The sequence below is a fragment of the Panthera onca genome, chromosome A1, assembly GCF_046562875.1.
Source record: "Panthera onca isolate mPanOnc1 chromosome A1, mPanOnc1 haplotype 2, whole genome shotgun sequence".
Classification (NCBI taxonomy): domain Eukaryota; kingdom Metazoa; phylum Chordata; class Mammalia; order Carnivora; family Felidae; genus Panthera; species Panthera onca.
This window is the reverse complement of record NC_138339.1, coordinates 236,397,009-236,417,626: the sequence shown is the minus strand read 5'-3', so window position 1 is coordinate 236,417,626 and position 20,618 is coordinate 236,397,009. Positions and strand designations below refer to the sequence as shown.

At 46.9% G+C, this 20,618-nt stretch overlaps 1 protein-coding gene across 8 annotated transcripts in view; it reads left to right on the top strand.

The window, feature by feature from the left end:
- Positions 1-19,370, top strand: part of TNFRSF19 (TNF receptor superfamily member 19) — a 90,702-nt gene extending 71,332 nt beyond the window's left edge. For 6 of the 8 annotated variants that reach the window (XM_060637526.3, XM_060637525.3, XM_060637523.3 and 3 more), the window contains 5 exons: positions 9,123-9,287; positions 9,735-9,860; positions 13,900-14,002; positions 14,587-14,992; positions 19,194-19,370. In XM_060637526.3, coding sequence (XP_060493509.2) covers positions 9,123-9,287; positions 9,735-9,860; positions 13,900-14,002; positions 14,587-14,992; positions 19,194-19,253 — 860 coding nt within the window. In that variant the 3' untranslated portion in view covers positions 19,254-19,370. Of the gene's footprint in view, positions 1-9,122; positions 9,288-9,734; positions 9,861-13,899; positions 14,003-14,586; positions 14,993-17,423; positions 17,472-19,193 lie in introns of all 8 variants that reach the window. The other 2 variants (XM_060637527.3, XM_060637528.3) reach the window with 2 other exon arrangements.
- The last annotated feature ends 1,248 nt before the right edge of the window (positions 19,371-20,618 follow it).

Here is a 20,618-nt window from a genome sequence, read left to right as displayed (position 1 = left end):
GTCCGTACCGTGGAATGTTACTCGAATGTGAAAGGAATGGAGTTCTCATAATAATACAAAACGGTTGAACCTTGAAAACATGACGCTAAGTGAGAGAAGCCAGACACAAAAGGCCACATAATATTGCATGATTCCATCCATATGAAATATCCAGAATAGGAAAATTCATCGAGACAGAAAGCAGATTAGCGCTTGCCAGGAAGTAGAGAGAAAGGAGAATGGGGATTGAGTACTCAGTGGGTATGGGGTTTCCTTCTGAGGCGATGAAAACGTGCCGGAATTAGTGGTGACAGTTGCACAATGTTGCGAATATATTCAATGTCACTAGTGGTAAATGTTATGTATATTTTACCACAATAAAAAAAATCAGTCCGGTTTAAATATACATACATAGAAACACATAGAAAAAGCTCATTTTGGACTAATATTCCCATCAGTTACTGCAAAACAAACCACATAGTTCTAAAACCCAAGTCTAAAATGAAAAAAATACATAAAGGTGATGACGTCTCACTCTTTTACATTTATCCAGTGTCCGAATGCTTGGTATAAAGTGGATTAAAAAAATCCAACTGTTTTCGTTTAGTGGCCGACTCTTGTGGTATATCTGGAATTCATATGTTGAGTGTTAACAACGATAATTTTGTTTAGCCAGTTTAGATTAACAATATAAAGCTTGCACTCCAAAACTGTATCCTTGCCTCAGTTAACGTTGCAAAGAGCTCTTTGTTAGTACATTTTTTTTTAATTAAGAACATTGCCAGAAACAGATTCACTGGGCTTTAATCTCGTTAAACCTTCATTTCGTGTGGGATTTTTATTGGTGATGACAGGAGAGCACAGAAAGCCATGAACTGAACTGTTTCCTTGGAACTGGAATGACCTGTCTGTCAGAGGGCAGAAAACCTAATGTCTTATTTGCATGTGCTAAACCCTCTGATGGAAACACAAGGTATTCGTGAAATCTTGAAAATGGAACTTAGAAAGCATAATTCGTTTACAACTTGCTCTTCCCTACTATACCTATTTGCTACTCATCTAATTATATCATAAAGACCTTAAAAATAAAGTTTAAAAAATAATGCTTAAAAAGGTCATAAGTTATTTTTCCCTGCAGTAAAATGCAACCATAGCCTCTTTAATCTTAGGGATAAGACAGTTTGAATTTTTTTTAATCTTTATTGAGAGAGAGAGAGAGAGAGAGAGAGAAAGAGAGAGAACATGAGTGGGAGAGAGTCAGAGAGAGGGAGACACAGAATCGGAAGCAGGCTCCAGGCTCTGAGCTGTCAGCATAGAGCCTGACATGGGGCCTGAATTCACGAACCACAAGACCATGACCTGAGCCAAAGTCAGATGCTTAACTGAGCCCCGCCCAGGTGCCCCAAGACAGTTTGAATTTGTGAAGCTAGGTTTGTGTTTTGGATTAGGTTAAGTTATATTGTATATGTTAGTTAGCCAATTAACTAGAATTTACTTGTCTGTACAAAACTTGAGCCAAGAATCTTTCACACTGTAATATATTTTTTGCTCTAAAGGGTTGGGGAAAGCTTAGCATAATTTACAAAAAACAAAAAAACAAAAAACGAGCGAGCATAAATTTGAGTGTCAGATAAACCAGGCTCAAATCTAGATCCAACCACCCAATATTTGTTTGAAGTGAAAAAGCATACATATATTTATAGCGATGTATATAGCCTTCTTCATCAACAAACCCTCACTGCAGAGGATTATTATGACATTTCGAACGTGAGTAGGTAAGGGGCCGGCCCGCTCTAGGCGTTTGCCCTGCAGACACGACGTTTGGCCTGTAGTGTTGATAAGCCGGGTAACTGTCTCTAGAAAATAATCACGGGTTCCTGTCATCAACAGTTCTCTAGATGCGCGTGTCATTTTCTCCACGCTTCTGCATAGTGTGAGGGGGGCGGGGCCCCGAAAAAGTGTAAGCTGAGTACGTTTGATTTGGTAAAATGATGGGAGTGCCTAATTGTTCCCTTTATCCGGTTCAGCTCGGAATCAGTTTCCAAAGTCGGCACCAAGGCGGCTTTCGCTGGAAGCTGAGGTGGTTGGCCTCCCGAAGGTCCTTCCCTTTGCTGGCTTCTTTGGTAATTCACTACAAATTAGTCATCACTGTATATGTATGATTGACTTCAGATGACACTTGGCGTATAATAACTAAAATAAGACCCCTCTGTGACCAGTCTTGGAGCGCTAATTAAAACTGCCTGGAGAAGGTGAAGCTGTCGTCTCCTATCCATTCAGCAATCTTCCAGGTTTGTGTATCGCCAGCCCCGAGCAACCCTTGTGCTTCCACCTGTGGTCACAGTAACGTCACACCCAGTGTCGCCAGCTGCCCGCACCTGCACCGTCACCGGGGGTGGAAGGAGACCCAAAAATACCGCTGCCCGCGTAAGACAGACGTTCCTCTCCCACCTCTGCGGTCGTGCATCCGGTTCTGGGTGGTGGCACAGGCCCGCCTCTCGGCTGTCATTCAGAGCCCGGCCTCCTGCCCCCGGCGCTTTGCCAGCCTTTGGATATCTCCTTCATCCGTGGGCTCAAGACTGGGCACAGTCCAGCCATATCCAGCTTCCAGCCCACAGTGAAGGCGATGTCTGGGGCGAGCTGCTCGTCCCTCCGTCAGAGGTGACGGATCACTTCTGTCCATCGCCCCCCTTCCCTGTTGGCTCTGACTTAGACATGGCATCATCTGGCTGCAAAGGAGGCTGGGAAACGTGGCCTCTTGCGGGGCCCAACCCCGGTGGGTGTGTTTGGGGGTGCAGGATACGTTCTGTTACCCCCGCCAGAGGGGAGAAGGATGCTGAATCAAACAAATGCATCAAGTGTCAGATGGCAGTAAGTAGTGGGAAGGAAAAGCAAGCAGAGAAGGGGTGGGGAGGCACTGCGGTTTGAAAGGGCTCGGTGGGGAAGCCTCACTAAGTGGGTGATGTTTGCAGAGGGGCAGCCGAAAGAGTGATCCGTGCGGCCCAGGACGAGCCTTGCGGACCGGCAGTGATGGGCCAGAAAGGTCTGTGGGGAGGGAGGGGTGTGGGAGGAAATGAGGGGGTTGGGGCTGTCGGAGGTTGTCAGAGGTCTTGCTCTGGACTCAGTTTTGAGCCTGAGATGCATCTCTGTCCGCGCAGAGATGTCCAGTAAGCTGTTGGACAGATGAATCTAGAGTTCAGGGAAGCCGCACAGACTGGACACACAGATGCGGGGGAGGGAAGTACAGCATCCTGCTTCATCTTGTTCTTTAACGTCAAGGCCACGGTCCTTCGCGCGGGAAGAAACCGGCCAGGCCGCAGATAGGTCACGGGACTTTCGTGATAGCGAACGTGTCCGAGGGTGCGCAGAAGCTAGCACCGCACTCATCCGGCCCGAGAGACACTCTCAGTGAGCCCTCGGCCTCCCTGCTGGTGGATCCTGGTGTCTGTGTGACCAGCCACTGACCCTTCCCTGGGAGGAAGCCGAGATTCAGAGAGGGGGTGAGTCTTGTCTGTAGCCAGTGCGGAGAGCCGTGAGAGCCGGAATGGGGAGACCAGTCTCCTTGCTCCCAAGCCAGCCCTCCCTGAGCAGGGCCCTTTGTCAGGAACGTACTCGGGGAAGAAGGACCTTCTGTTCCGCAGGTTTTAAACAGACCACTGGGAAGCTGGGGTGGTTAAGCAGGTAGGGACATCTGCACGGAAGAAGCACGGAAATGCACACGAGACCTCACGGAGCACACACACGAGCCTGATGCTTCCGACCCTTCCCGGGTTCAGTTCCCCTCCTCCCCGCCTCAGTGATGCCCAGGCGACGCCCCGCGTGCCCGCCTGCAAGACCCACACTGAGGCCGAGGGGCCCTGAAATATTCTCTCGGGGGAAGACGCGTCCGTGCGGAACTGGCTTCACGCACGCCTGGGCGGTCTGCTGTTCAGAAAGTCCCCCGATCCCTCCGTGGCCCGGCTGGTTTCAACCTGCAGGCGAGAGCACGTCCTTCACACAGACACGAGCCACACTGTGCTTCATCTTTCCCTGGGAGAATGTGTTACTCAGAAGCTACCTGCATCCACAGACCAGCGTGGTCCATCAGCAAGGGTCCCAAGGCCTGGCTCCAGTTCCTGAGCTGTCCCCGCTTTGCTGTAGCACCTTGGGCAAATTACCTGAAGTCTTGGTTTTCTCATCTGGGAGACACAGGTTGTCCGCGCACTTTCCCGGCTCTGCCCAGTTGTCAAGGGAGTGAAGTCACCGGGGGTGCATTAGCAGCGTCCAGAGTTCTACAAGCACCCAGAGGTCTGAGAAGCACATTTCGGGGAAATCGGCGGCCTGCACTTGAGTTCCCGACTTGCAGCTTCTGAGGAGTGTTCCTCTTCTAAGACTTTTCCATGAGTAGTCAGAGTCCGAGAAGAGATCTCTCCAATATATATGCGTCTCTGCAGCTACATTCTGAGGCTGTGTAGGGGGTAGGGTGCGGGCAGAGTATCTCTGCGGCTTGGGTGTTTTGCACCTTGGTCGCACTCCAGAGAGGGTGAACGTGGACTTCTCTAGAAACCCTTGCCAGACTTTATAGGTGACCTCCGTTTTCTTCTACTCAGATTCTCTTTCAGCTTATTTAATGCTTTGTAGGATGTCTTATTCACGGTAGATACTCAGCGCCTGTTAGTTGAGCTGCACGCCTAAGGAAACGTAGATATGAAATTGCAGTTACCTAACAGTAGAGCAAAATTTCGGCTAAGAAAACAGTTCTCGCTCTGAAGTAAATTGCCAGAAGGTAGTGCTAAGATGGTAGTGGAATTTAATAACTTAATTAGGGTAAGAGAGGCCTTTGTATTCCAGAAGAGTTAAAACTTTCCAAAGGCTGTGGACATTCCTGTCCCCAACTCTTCAGAATCCCAATAAGGCATGGGTGAAAGTCCTCACAGGCATTCAGTACGCTTGGTCAACTGTGGACGGGAATGTAGTCAAGGCACGCGGGTGGAAAGAATCTTTTCATCTCAGTATCATTGTGGCAATCACAGGTCAGCAAAGCGAAACTTTCAGTTGGTAGCAGATGAAGCCTTTCCTGAGAATTTCTCAGCAATATCTCAATTAACCGGGACTTAATGTAAGAGAAACCACTTTCTATAACTGGTACCAAACGCCCCCCTCTCTTTCTCCCCTCCCCCCCTTTTTTTTCTCTACTCAAAAAGAATGATAAGGAAACAGACTTTTACCAGAAACTTATGTGAATGAGTTTCTGGGGTTCTTCTTTTTTTTTTTTTTTTTTTTTTTTAGTTTATTTATTTTGAGAGAGAGAGGGAAAGAGAATGCAAGTAGGGGAGGGGCAGACATGGAGGGAGAAAGAGAATCCCAGGTGCGGAGCCCCACACGGGGCTCAAACTCACCAACGGTGAGATCATGACCTGAGCTGAACTCAAGAGTCAGACGCTTAACTGACTGAGCCACCCAGGCGCCCCTGGGGTTGTTCTTAAATCAAACGCTGTGCGGCCCAGTCTCCCACAACGTCCACGTTTACGTCTGCTTTGCTCTATGTGATGATGGAACTGGAAAGGATGAGCCCATGTCCTACAAAATGGCTTGTTTGCTGTAACTGTTGTCATAAACTTGGACATATAAACAGAAATCCAGAATGTGGTTTCCAGAGCCCTGCTTCCCATGGAGACCTCTCTGAGGGGGTGTCGGAGTTAGCAGGATACCTTTTCTTACGTCGATGTCAAACATGGAGAGGCAAAACTACCGTATTTTTCTTGTTCATCTTCGGGGAAATGTTAGCGAGGGGGCTTACTGAGTTATTATGGCAATTCGGTGTCACTGAAATTACAGTATTAATACCCTACTGTGGAAAGATATGTATTCATAGGACCTTTATGATTAGCTTGGGGAAAATAGATCCTGAGTCACCAACCACCAAACTCAAAATAAAATCCCCACCGGGGGCACTTTAGCGTGTTTATAAGTTGGAAACAGTTGCTGTCAGGTGAAGGCAAATGAGGTGAGTAACATATTTTAAAGGAGGTTAAGCAAGAACTTGCAGGTTCTGGTAGGGGCTCCACTGGAACCTGAAGTCTTAGTAGGGTTTTCCCGAATATCCAATACCGTATGAATCAATGCGCTTAACTCGGCAATTACTACATAGTTAGGAACTTTGAGATCTTCAGCTCCAATCACGTGCCGTGTTTCATCCCGACAACAGCTCTTGCTAAAGCCCCGCGTCGTGTGGAGCTGTGTTATGTGATGAAGAGGCTAAGCGAGGGGACCTGATCCCGCTCTGAAGTCAAGCTCCTTTCGCACAAGCACGAGCGAGGTGGCAGTTTCCCACCACTTCACCGTTTGGGCCAAATCTCCCAGGTCCCTTCCCCTGCAGGCCACCTACCCTGTCCCTTGCGTAGGATACGAATTCCTGTTCGGTTATCGATTGGTCAGGGTGGTTTGTCCAGCGGTTCCTGTGTTCGTACACCCTCTTGTGCACCTGTCCACCCGCAGAGGCTGTTTCAGATTCAGATTCCATCTCTTGTCGGGTCAGGGATGTACTTTGCTGTGGGATAAACTTCAGTACCTGCTATTGGGTTACTATAGGGTGTCTGTATGGCTGTAAGTGGTAAGTATTGGTAGGAATATTAAACATGTTTATGAGCAAACATCCTTTAAAATGTCTGATTGGACTATGATTCCTAATCATCCAAGCCCAAGCCATATAGCTTAGGTGCCTTCCACTGGGCAATAAGAAACTTTTATCAGGGTGACCCCAGAGTCACTGAGCCTAGAAATACCAAGATTCAGTGTTCTCAGATGATCACCCTGCTATCATGTTTTTATGATTCAACATTACAAACCTAGAAGTTTCTGTTTTCTACACTCAAGTGTCACACAGTGGAAAACAATCTTATGGGGGAAGGCAGAAGTGTAACCAGGGACCAGAAGAAAGGTACCAGCTGGGGCGCCTGGGTGGCCCTGTCGGTTGAGCGTCCAACTTTGGCTCAGGTCATGATCTCACCGTTCGTGAGCTCAAGCCCCGCATCGGGCTCGCTGCTACCAGGGAGGAGCCTGCTTCGGATCTTCTGTCCACCATCCCCCCTCTCTGCCCCTCCCCTGCTCACGCTTGCTCTCCCTCTCTCTCTCTCTCTCTCTCAAACATAAACATTAAAAAAAGAAAGAAAGAAAGAAAGAAAGAAAGAAAGAAAGAAAGAAAGAAAGAAAGAAAGACAGTTACCAGCTGATGAGTTGGCTTGCCTTTAGGGGCCATGCCGCACAAATACTGACACCAACCCTTAACGTCTAGAGTGTTGATGTCCAGACGATAGCCATTAGCTGTACGTGGCTATGGAGCACCCGAAATGTGCTTAGTGCAAACGGAGATGGGCGTATCAATGTGAAGGCACACTGGGCTTTGACATTGTTGTACAAAATACACCGCGTAAAAGACGCTACTAACAATTTTTATATTGAATACATGAATACATATATATTAAGGTATGTTGGGTTAGGTAAAATAGATTAATTGTACCTTTTTTTTTTTTTTAGTTTATTTATTAACGAGAGACGAGAGAGAGCACAGGGAAGGGCAGAGAGAGGGAGAGAGAACATCGCAAGCAGGCTCCGTGCTGACAGTACGCTCCATCGCTGTGGGGCTTGATCTCACCGACTGTGAGATCATGACCTGAGCCGGAACCAAGAGTCGGATGCTCGACTGACTGAGCCACCCAGGCGCCCCTGTTTTTCTTTTTTTTTTTAACAGGGCATCTAAACAACTTAAACAAACATGAGGGTCACGTGTTAGTTTCCCTCAGGCAGCAGTGGTCTGGAGTAACCCTCAGCCTCAGGGGGACTCCCAAGGAGCTGAGAGCATCTGAAGGGGCAGAATGAGGGCTCACCTCACTCAGGGGTCAGGTGCCCAGAGGAGGAGAAAGCGTAATTGCCCCTCTGTGTAGGTTTCAGGCTCTCTCAGATTCTTGTCCGGTTAATTCAGTTACGAAGCGGCTGCACTACATGAGATGTTTGTTCATCCCCGTACCCTAAAACTGTGAGTGCTAATTATTATCATCATTAATAATGATAGCAGTCGAGAGCTAATGATTCTAGAGCACTGCGTACAGGACGTGTTCTACACGCTTTCCCTGATAATGCATTTTGTCCTCTCAATAGGGGGGACAGTTACTAGCAACCCCTCCAGAGAGCAGAGGCGTGCATGAGACTCCAATAGATTGAGCAATTGGCTCAAGGTTGCACATCCAGAGGTTAACCCAAGCAGTGAGATTCCAGAATCTCAGCCCTTAACCATGGCACAGTCCCACCCTCTAAAGCAGAATCTCGGGGCGCCTGGGTGGCCCAGTCAGTTAAGCATCAAATCTTGATTTCGGCTCAGGTCAAGATCTGGCGGTTTGTGAGATCGAGCCCTTGTCGGGCTCTGCACGACAATGCCAGGCCTCCTTGGGATTCTCTCTCTCTCCCTCTCTCTGTGCCCCTCCCCTCCTCACGCTCTCTCTCTCAAAATAAATAAACATACAAAATAAAATTAAAATAAAATCTCTTTATTGACACTTTCGTACCACATTACAGTGCTGCCCAACCATAGTATAATAACAGGAATTGTTTTTTTTCCTGCAAAATTTAGATGTTCAGTAATTTAACAGACAGGCATGAAAAATATTTACTGTCTCAGAAGTTGGGGGTTATTATTAGGTTGTGAACATTCTAGCTCCTTGTTTTTCCCTGAAGTTGCCCCAAAAAACACCTCTTAATTCAGGCCGTTTGAAAATCTAGGTCGTCCAGTTCCAATTAAATAACAATCGTGACATACCTACTATGTGCCAAATTCTGCATCAACTACTGGGAGACACAGAAAGATGAAGAATTCCAGCTGCCCAACAGCTCTGGCCCAGCGGGCCTAGAGGCACATTCAGACAACACGATGTGTTGAAGGTTGTGTGTCCACAGTGCTGCGGGAAGGCTACTGGGAGGAGGTGTAGTTTTAAAGAAGTCACCCGGGAGGTGGGAACGCTCGAGCCATCTGGAAATCCCTCCCCCTGTGTTCTGGGCTCTTCCTTACCTTGCACGGAGGCCGTTATTAAAGGCAACCACCATGTCGGGTGGAAACCTCAGAGTCTCCTGGGTTGTCGAGAGCCTGCTGATCCCCTTCCTGTGGTTTCCAGGTACCAGCAAGGTCAACCTCGTGAAGATCCCATCCACGGCCTCCAGCCCGCGGGACACAGCCCTGGCGGCCGTGATCTGCAGCGCCCTGGCCACCGTCCTGCTGGCCCTGCTCGTCCTCTGTGTCATCTATTGTAAGAGGCAGTTCATGGAGAAGAAACCCAGCTGTGAGTGTTGAGCTCTGTCTGTTCCTTAGCATCTGGGTGAAGTGTGTTTATCGTCGCGGTCACTCGAACCTCCCCGAGGGCCTTGACCAAGACAACGGTCAAGAGCTGTGAAAGGGATGGAGCACACGTGGAAACGGGCTCACAGCCACCCGGTCCCCCAGGGGCACCGCTGTAGAAGGACGTGGGAAAGGCGGCCGTGTCCCGTGCCTCTAGGCACAAATGGAAGTCGGTCTTCGTTCTGGCAACAGAAGTACTCTATGGCGTGAGCTTTGACAAATTGCTTCGTATTTGTGTCTCCGTGTGAGGAGAAGTATTTTTAGATGGGAACGCTAGCCACCTTTTTCTTCAGCAAGACAAGAGCCAGAATGGTGCATGTCTGCATATGGTGTTCATGGGCTCCTTTACGGAGGAAATGGTCCCCACTGACCGAATTCTCGCCCCCTGTAGGGTCTCTGAGAGCACAGGACATTCAGTACAACGGTTCTGAACTGTCATGTTTTGACAGACCTCAGCTCAGCGGATCTGCTCCCAGACCGTGTTGTAAGTGTCACCGAGACTCGGCCCAGACCTGCGGTAAGTGCAGCCGGGTAAGGGGCCGTCAGGGGAACCCCGGGGACGCCCACCCTGCAAAGAATTGTCCCCGCTTGTCCCACAGCTGAGGAGCTCTGCTTCGTTTTCTAAGCACAGCTAATCTTGTTAAGTTATTCTCTGTCTCCCGATGGTTTTGGTGTTTTGAGCCTTCTACGTATTCAAAAGAAGAGAAGCAGCTCATTAAAATTCTAGAATTATTCAGCAACTTTGAAAAGCAAATTTGCCTTTATTGTTTTGGGTCAACAGAGTTAAAATAATGTCAACCTTCTGTTAATCCTTTTTTCAAAACGTTTATTTATTTTTGAGAGTGCGCAAGCCGGGGAGGGGCCGAGAGAGAGAGGGGGCGAGGGGATCCTTGGCAGGCTCTGCGCCGACGGGCTGTCAGCACAGAGCCCGAGGTGGGGCTGGAACTCACGAACCGCGAGATCATGACCTAAGCCGAAGCCGGACATTTAACTGACCGAGCCACCCAGGAGCCACTGACAGGGTCCTTTTGTAGAGTAGGAGTGTGTATCCTGTCTTGCTGGTGGATTCAAGCCGAGCTTGGAGGTGTCCATGAATGTCTTTCAGGATTTCTTAAAGAACAGCAGGGAGGGAGACGGACGGCAGGGTTTCCCACAGACCTCGATGGCCTTGGAGCCACTCCTTAAGCTGAGCGTTTCCCACTTAGACCGGCTGACACTCCGGGAACCGTCCGGTCTGTCTTCCCAAGAAGTTGCAGGTCCGGGTTTCTAGGTGTGGCGTAGAAGTTTTCAACAGACTCGCTTGGCCTTGCTCCTTACCGTCTTCTGTTGTAGCAGGGGGGTGGGAATAAAAACATAGGCCTGTCCGTGGTGTGTGCGCACCTGCTTTTGCCTTTGCCTGCACAGATAGTTGGCTCCTCGACAGCTCCTGACAATAGCCGGGTGAGCCTCCAGACAGAACCCTGAACCCAGAACCCTGGGTTCCCAGGTACCGTACTGGGCCACGACCGCTGGAGTCGGGGCGCCGGAGTCGTTTCTTGAGAAACACACTGAAATGTGAAATGTAATAAAACGCAGCTTTGTGCGAACTCTGCCTCTTTTGCACTTCTGTTGGGGAAGAGAGATTAAACAGGCAGATGGCCTTGGTGCCATCTTAACAGAACGCCGACCCTGGAGAGAATCCGCCCGGCTAACGCCCGGGTTTGGTACAGCTCACCGGGGTTTCCTGCTTTCGTGCAAATGCCTTCTTCCTTTCAGCTTTTTACTCTGCCGTAATTTAAGACTTACAAAAATGCTGAAAGAATAGAACAAAGAATTGTCACGTCCTCTTCACCCAGATTCCCCAAATATTAACATTTTATCTCATTTCCACAGCTGCCTTACCATTTTTCTAAGTATACATTTTTCTCATCTCCACTTAAAAATCAGTTGCAGATATGATATCCCTTTCCTCCTTAATGCTACGGTGATTCTTTTCCTAAGAGCAAGAACGTTCTCTTACAGAACAGCACACTTATTAAAATCAGGAGATCAGCACTGAGTCAAAGCTATGGTGTAATCTGCAGAGCATATTCAGATTTTCGTAATTGTCCCAAAGACGTCCTTTACAGTAAAAGAAAACCCCAGATAACCTTGTTGCACTTAGTTGTCAAACCTCTTTACTTGATTTTAATCTGGCACAGGTCCTTAATCTTTCTTTGTGTCATGACATCATTCTTTTTGACGGACACAGGCCAGTATTTGTCTGCTGTTTCCAGACGACTGGATTCCCAAGTACCGCAGAGGCGATGCTGTGTCCTTCTCAGTGCCCCATATCAGGAGCCACAGCTTGTGCAGCCGCCCCATTCCCGGTCAGGTTCACTTGGGTCCCTTCGTTAAGGTGGCATCAGTCAGGTTTTCGCTGCTGTAAAATTCTTGTTGTTCTCTGTGTAATTGACAAATACCTTCTGGGAGACTCTCTGAGACCATGTAAATATCCCATTACCCTCCAAACTTTCACCCTGGAATTTAGCATCCCCCGGTGGTTCTTACCTGCATCAGTCATTACCATGATGCTGGTTTCATAATTCCATCATTCTCTCCACATTCATTAGCTGGTTTCCTGTGGTAAGAAAGAACTTCTTCTTCCCCATTTATTTATTTACACGAATTAGCATGGACTTCTGGACCTCTTCCACGGCTGATGCTCCTTTGCTACCATTACTTACCTTGGCACTCACAACTTCCTAGCCTAGGCCAGTGGAAGTCCCTTCAGGGTGGCTCATGTGTCATCTTGACACGTCCCGATTATTCTCTTGGTGCTTTCTTAATTTCTGGCACAAGGTAAGTTGCAGGTTTATCTGGCACTTTCACTGCTTGAGCCCTAGGAAACAGCCGTTTCGAAAAGGAATGGCAGTACCTTTTACTTTTAAATAATTTTGAAACGTCTCACAGTGAGCATGACACAGACCTGCTGAGCTGATTGGCAGTGGGTCCGGGCGAGTTCCCTGTGCTCAGAGGAGCATATGCGCAGATAGAGGTCTAGGCAAAGGTGTGCAGGTATCTGTCCTACTGCGTGCTGGTTTGCAATTGCGTGTCAATACTTAACATTCGTTTTAAAAAAGGAAAACAGTAACTTCACAATATTTTTTCCTTTTTATAAAAGAGGTCACTTCTCGTGAAAACTTTGGATACACGCAAAAACGTATAGATGTATATATGTAAACACATAATTTCTTCACATCTTTTTCTATGTGCGTGTTTTTTGTATGCTTTAGTATGTTTGTGGTTCTATAAAAATCAGAATTATATTTGTATGTAAATAGAAGTCTAGAAGGCTGTTCACCAAATGTTGACAGTGTTCATTTCCAGTTTATAGGATGGGGTAATCTCTATTTGTAAATTTCTTATCTTATCCCACTCTTCTTAGTTTTTTTGTTTTTCCTGTGGGGCACCTGGGTAACTCATTCGGTTGAGCGTCCAACTCGATTTCGGCTCAGGTCGTGATCTCACGGTTCGTGAGTTCGAGCCCCACATCGGGCTCTGTGCTGACAGCTCGGAGCCTGGAGCCTGCTTCGGATTCCGGGTCTCCCTGTCTCTCTGCCCCTCCCTTGCTCATGCTCTGTCAGTCTCTCAAAAGTAAACAAACATTAAAAAGGATTCTCTCCCCCCCCCCCCCCCCCCGCCGACCAGTCTCCCCTACTCATACTCTCTCTCTTCTGCCTAAAATAATTTTTTTCTTCAATAAACTCCTATTATCTTTGTAACCAAAAATGTAAGCTGCCTCAGTGAACAAAATGGCTTGTAAAGCTGTGTACATACATCTAGTTATTCCTTATGTTACATTCTCACCAGTAAAAAAATAATTGTGTGTGTGTGTGTGTATGTGTGGATGTGTGTGGGGTATGTGTGATGTGTGTGGTGTGTGTGTGTGTGTCTGTGTGTGAGAGGGCTGGAACATCTCTTTTCCCCTGTCCTGTACCGCCAGGCCACTCAACAGAAACGTGCTATTTCTACCGTCACGCGAGTCTCGTTTTCTTGTGGTAAAACATATATACCATAAAATGGCTGATTTTATCCTAGGGCCCAAGACCTATATGTGCTACTGGGGCTAAACTGCAATGAAAGAATATAAATATGGGTAATACAAGACGAAAAAAATAAAATATATATAACATAAAATGTATCAGTCTAACATCAAGTGTTCAGTTCGGTGGCATTAAGGACACTCCCACCGCTGTGCCACCCCCGCCACCACCCACCTCCAGAACCCCTTCCCCTTCCCACACTGAAACTCTGTCCCCGTTAAACAACAGCGCCCCACCCCCGGCCCCAGGCGCCCCCCATGCCACTTCCGGTCTCTCTGGCTTTGGCTGCTACTCTAGGTACTTCACAGAAGTGCTCGGTCATTTTTGTAAGGTAACAAAAGAGGGAGACAATTAAACCTCACATTTCCTTTCTCCAAAAAAGTCACCCAAGGGGGGAAGTGGCCGGATTTCCCACAGCAACGTCGAACTGGTATTAAAGAGAAAGTTGCCAGAAGAACGCCTTGTGTCTCACGCCTCCGCTGACTTTCCCAGGGCCGGTTCACTTGATTCCCTCCCTGTGCTGTGACGAGGCCTGCAGCATCGACCGGGTGACTCTGGGCTGTAGAGTGCATTCCAAGACCACTCTTCAGGAGAGGTAACTCGGTATTTTTAATCCGTCTGATTCTATGTCCCCTTGTGCAAATACACGCTCTACTGATTTGCCAGTTTTCCCGCGAAACTACGAGAGATCATTTAAAGCAGGTTATTCGTGACATTCTGGACATCAGAGAGGGACAAATCTTTGGCAAGAGATAAGTAAGTCTCTCAAGGTTACTGATGCCCAGTGCAGTGTCCTTCACACTTTATGCTCCACTCATTTCATTTTTTTCTCCTGTCCGTGATCTGTGACACTTCTGTCATCCATAAGTAATGGTTAGCATGTCATTTACTCCTAGAATTTTAGAATAGCCATCAAGAAACTCCGTTAAGACCAGGAAACCATATTTTAGACATCGGGTTAAGAATAACTATCTTGATTAGAAGTACGTATGAAACTTCAGTGTTTCACTGCCATAAACTCGCTTCACTGAAGCGAGTTTATGGCAAAGGAAACACTAGAAGTCTGACCTAATCGGTTGCTGTTCCATCCAGAAAACTTAAAAGCAGAGACGGCGTATTGCCCGGTAGTGGTGTTTTTTCCTCCCTCTAGAGTTACAGATCTTTTGAATGTGTGTTCAGACACGCAGGTCCGGTGGGGGAGACCATGCCCACTTTCTTCGGGTCCCTTTCAAGGTCCATCTGTGGCGAGTTTTCAGATGCCTGGCCTCTGATGCAGAACCCCGTCTGTGGTGACGACCTCTCTTTTTGTGACTCTGATCCTGAACTCACTGGAGAAGACGTTCATCCTCTCAGTCTGGAAAACCACTGCTCATTCTCCTCGGATTCAGACAGTCGTCAGGATTCGGTTGGTGGAGCTGTTCCAATTCAAGCTCGTCCTGAAAACTTGACAGATGCCGCTGATTTCTCTAGACCTCACAGCTCACTGACGGAATCAGTGCTAACTCAGGCTACACTGCCTGCCAGAAGCCAGCTGCATCAGGAGAGCGGCGACATGATGGGCCTGACCGCTCAGACGTCCCTCCAGGTAAGGCAGTGGCTGGTCTCAGTAAGGACGTGGCATCGACTCGTGCCAGGCCCGAGGGATGGGATTCCTCTCACCGTAGAACGTGGGGGGACCCGATGAGAAGGTTTTTCCGTCTTCCGGAACTTCTCGTTCTTGTCTGTTTGGAGAATGTGTTTTGAATTTCAGGAGTCGTTTCTTGGTTTAACTAACAGCTACCCTACAAGGCCATACTGAGCAGCTGTGTCTTCTTACTCTTCATAAATCCAGCTACTTAGCACGGCACCCCCTAGCTCCATTCCCGGCTGAGAGAGAGGAGTCCGTCTCGGAACATCTTGTAAACCACCCCTCACCTTTATTTTCCCTGCGATGCTTTACTCCCAGTACTGAAATGCACTTCATTCACCGTCGGGCTGATGGGAACTTGGATCTCTCAAAGTTTCTCTCGTTCACTGTTGTGTTCGAGATTGCTGTGCTTTGATCGGTTTCGTTGGAAATTGCCGGTTGTGATCTGGGTCCAAATACTGCATACGAACCTTCTAGAACCAAGGGTTTAAAATCAGGGTTGCGGGGAGGTGGTGACTGCAGGGAGATGGGGCTTTCAGGCCTGCTGCAAGGCTGGAGGCAGAGAAGCATCACGGATCCCCGGGCACCACCTCTGCTCTCCCCTTCGGCGAGGATGTCGCCTTTCCCGAGCGTGATTTGATGTCTGCAAACATTTCCCTAATGTGAAAGCACATACGCTGTTGGAATAGTCTTCCGGAAAAACGATGCCCGCCTTCAAAAAAAAAGGGCAGAATCACAGCACCAGCAAGGCTCCCAGGCCCCACAAGGCCCCGCCTGCACACGCAGCCTGTGGGAAAAATGCTCTGGTACGTGGGTGCACTCTAGACGCGTGCCTCTGTTTCCCACAAGGTGATGTGTCCTTGTCTAATTACGTTAGACACAGCCTAAAGTCAAAGTGTGAATAGAGATGTGTTCAAGAACAGCACGTAGGTTATATGTTGATCTAAATCTGCAATACTTTTTTTTTTTTTTCTGAGCTACCAAAAAAATTCTATAGAGAATTTACAGGGAATTCTACGCAGGAAACACTTGTTGGCTTTGGAGAAAAACAAGGTGGTTTCTCTCCAACTAAAGGAAATACAGAAGAGATAAGGGAAGAAAAAGCAAACCAATTAGGCATTTAAAATGTAAAATACATACCTCTGTAGCTGAGGAAGGTGTTTACTGACCTTGTTCTTTTGAGCTGTCCCATCATTTTTAGGACTTCCGTGATAATAATAAGAAAAGACTTAAGAGTTAGCCAAGTTGCATAGGTCCCAAGAATGGACCCCATGGCTCACAAACCTTCGGGGCTGAGCACACCCAGCCGCCCGAAGGAGGCAACAGGTCCCGAGAGCAGGTGACAGAGGCGGAGAACAGCTTGGAGAAGGAGACCCCGCCCCTTTAGCAACTAACCCCAACTTCCCAGTCGGATGCCCTTTCCAAGTACTCTAAAATAAGAGTCTTGGGAGTCTTAAAATGTTAAAATTACAAGATGTCCGAGTTTCTTGTGTATCAGGTCAATTGGTTTTGATCATGAACTTGCTTGTGTTACCTTCGCAAATGTCTGCTACCTTTCCCCACATATCTGTTGCCAGGGGCGAGGCGGAGTAGCTGGAATTGTGCTCCCAGTGACTACCGCAGGTTTTCCAGAGCATTGCCAGCCAATGAAAGTACCGCTCAGCTTATTGTGTAGCTCACGCCCAATTTTGTGATGTAAATTCGAAGACTAAGGAGTGAAGCATCTTGATGCCGAGTGGTGTCAGAACCAAAGCATTCTCTACCTTTTTTCTGATTCTGTTGTTGGTGAGGTGGGGGGATGCTGGTAAGCATTATTATTACAGCTACGTGAACGTAAAATGGGTTAGTGTAGAAGATTGGTGTAGATAATGGCACTGACTTCTTTTCAAAGACAATTGTCAAGGTAATGGTGATCTACATAAAGATACTTTCAACCCAAATTATTATGAAAAGAAAGTTATAATTACGTATAAAATGAATGGGAAAATGTTACATTCCGTTCAGGTTGCACAACGTAATTTAGTGATGACAGGTTTTTATTAGCTTTCCAAGATGTGTCCCCTCACTGGATAATTTGGTAAATATAAGCGAGACATTCTGAACTCAAGAAAGGAATTGTTAAAACGTGAATCATTTCAGTTTTCTCCCTATAACCAAAACCAACAACAATACTTTGAGCCCATTTAAGAGATCATCTTTTCCAGGTTCTGGAAAGCACTTTATGTTTGGTTGCACTTACTGAACGTGTGATGCTTAGTGAGCGAACCTTAATCTTCAAAAGCAACCAGGAGGGAGACACAACTGCGCATCTTTGGGAGATAAGTCTCTTAGTTTCAAGGGTCGACCAAGAATTTAGCTCAACTAGTTCTGTTTTTGTTCAATCCATTAGATTCCAGAAGGCAATTCGGATTTCCTCTTACCAGGCTGATTCTCCAAGGTAGGGAACATCCTTACTGCACATAAAGAATTTTCGTTCAGCAGCTTGGTATTATGAACCAGAGGACTTCCGGCTCCTTGAGTTTGTGTTTAGTCAGCTCGACTGAACACCTTGAGCCCATGGGCTCATTCGTAATCCAGCAAAGCGCGGCATTCCTGTTTGGAAAACGCGTAAGGACAGCTGTAGCCATTGTAGCCTCCCCCCTTTTAGTGATTTATTTCTATATCTTTTCAATGGAACTTGAAATTCTTATCTAGGAATTCACTCATATTTTCAGTTTTTTAGCCTCAGTTCTTCCCTTTTCTTCAGCTTGAGATGTAATTGACACTTAACATTGTGGAAGTTAAGACGTGCGACGTGACCGTTGGATACACGTCTATACCACAGAATGCACAGTGGCACTTTTGTCTGTACTTGGTGTGAGGCTCAGATTGCTAAGGCATGATGCATTTCCAAAAACTGTACTTTTACACAGTAGTTTTCTTGTGGATGGTTTAAGACCACCCAGAATCTGATGATGATAGTTACGGTGCAGGATAAAGTAAATAGGTGTGAGAACCTTCTTGAGTCTGAATGACTCAATTCTAATCAAATTTTCCCAAACACACCTCCCCAGAAGAGGAACAGACTAAGATATTTGGGACATCAGTTGCTAGGATACTTGGGAGAATGAGGCCAGGCTGTTTACCTACAGGAAAAGCTTTTTTGGGGGTGATGTTTTTAGCCATCATTGGAAATGTCAACATAAAATAATAGAAGGAGTGGTTAAAAAAAAAAAAAGATATGACCTAGGATCTGGCTGCTCAATCTTTTAAACTTTTTCTTTTCCGTATTGGCAAAATGACTAACATTTGCCTCCCACAATAGTGTTAATGTGGTTCTTACTGTCATATTAACTGATATATTTGATGAAACGATCTCATATTATTAAGAGTTCTTTCAGAAGTTTCTACATCTAGGTACTGTCCTTCAACTCAGGGGAAAAAATGTTCTCCTGTAAACGTACCTGATAGGTCACCAATGCCAAAATAGTGGCAAATAAGTGAATGAAAGGTTACAGCATAGAAGGAAGGTTTTATTCACCGCAGTAAAGTGCAGTTGGCCGATCCCTCCAGAAGTCAGGTCGCTGCCCTTCTGGGATAAGGGACAGATCTAAGGGTGCCACTTTGCTGAGGATATCTACCCTGGAAAGAGTGTGAGCCTTCCAGGAAGATCATTAGAAGAGGAATCCTTTCTAAACCATCTCTAAACTTTGTCCAGTGGTTTAGCAGAAGTTTTAAATGCAAAGAATAACTTTGTTCTTTTAAAGAAGGGACTAACAGATCCTAACATCTTTACCTACAAATGCTTTACAAGAACACGACACAGAAACAAACTTTAAATATTTGGATAGTGTTGGAAATCAGCCAAAGAATCACGTGTTAATACATGTTGTTGGCTGTGGGTCACATGATCGCCTCTGCAGTGTTGTTTGCAAATGCTGAGGGGCTGTGAGTTGTTATAAAATCTTTATTCTCAGAATACGTGGATACCCAGATATTCAGACACCATGAATGAGCTGCTCGCCTATATGTTATTAAGTTCATGTGTACTCCTAGTTAAAAGTCACGTACAATAATTTTGAATGATTCCAGTTTAGCAGCTTTCGTTTGTGAGGTTGTTTTTCAAGCTCTCCTTCTGTTGCTGTTTCGGGAAGCTTAAAGGACTTGCTTCTTTCTGCAGGAGAAGAATCCGGATGGAACCCAGCAGGCACTTACTCCTCCGCTTGGGCTTACGGACTGAGCACTGTCTGGACCTTGCATGGCTTCTGGGGGGAAAGAAAATAAATCTGAACCAAACTGATGGCGTTTTAAGCCTTTCAACCAGTTGCTTCTGAGCCAGACCAGCTGTAAGCTGAAACGTCAAGGAATAACAAGCAAAGACTCCAGGCACTCACGATACTTTGCATCTTTCCTGAACAAGAAGCTTCTATGCCACAAGCGAGACTTCAAAGACTGATGGGTTGAGTTTGCAGCCTATGAGATTATGAGCATGTAACAAGAAACAGAAGTGGATTCATGCGTATTTGCATGGCGAATGTGGTCTTACCAGACGGAAGACCCAGGGTGTAAGTTTTCGCTGATGTTTGCTCTCCAGAAATAATTTCATATAGCCGCTTACCCTGTTAAAAGTCAACGTCAGATTGGTTTCCTTAGTTTTTATGGAGAGTGGTTCCAAACTGAGCGCGCGTATTTGAGGAAGCTCACGTTTTCGTCGTCTGATTAGTTTAGGAGGTAAGAACGGACTTGCACGCCACCTGCCTACATCATGGGTCTGTTAGGTGAAGTGAACTGGCCCGACTAGGTATCAGGAGAGCAAGTCTTTCCTGGAGTCGACACGAGTAACCTCGGCCACTGGTCTCAGGAGCCCTGCTAGACCCAGTGTCGAGAGGGCCCGGGCTGGGAACGTGGTCTTTTCACTGATTACCTGCCTTGCAAACCACTGAGCACACCTATCCTAGAGACTTGTGTGCACTGATTAACATACTTCTGCGGAAATCAGTCGATCGGAAGCATTTGTTACTTCTGTCCCTGTGACTGGGCTCAAAAGATCCAGAAGCTGTCCTTTACACAAAAGTGGTATTTGTAAAGATAATGTTCTTTTTTTTTTCCTTCCCATCCTCCTCACCCGCCAGTGTCCTGCCTCTGACAACCACCAGTCTGTTCTCTGCACCTGTGAGTTGGGTTGTGGTTTTTTTGTGTGTGTTTGTTTCGCATCCTGTCTGACACGAAGGGCTTTAGAAACTACATGTCAGGTTCCCCTGCCGCCAAGATGGAACACCGTGCGGGTAGTCCCGTGAGACTGCACTACCTAGTAGAACAAAAAGAAAAAGCACAATTTGTAGACGGCATGTAGGTGAACAGTTCGTGATTCCCCTTAGGCAGTCTGGCCAAGTACGACGGTGCTCCCTCCGACCGTGTACATTTCGTTCCCACCGTGATCTCCTATCTCAGCCACTGAGGCTGGGTTTAAGTGCTTCATTCTGGCACCCCATCCATCCCTCACCTGCTTGGTAGTTACACACCAGAATTCTCTCTACACCTAAGATAGAAATGAACCCAGTTCAGTCATGAACCAGGGGATGGCTCGTTTGCTGTTACTCTTTGC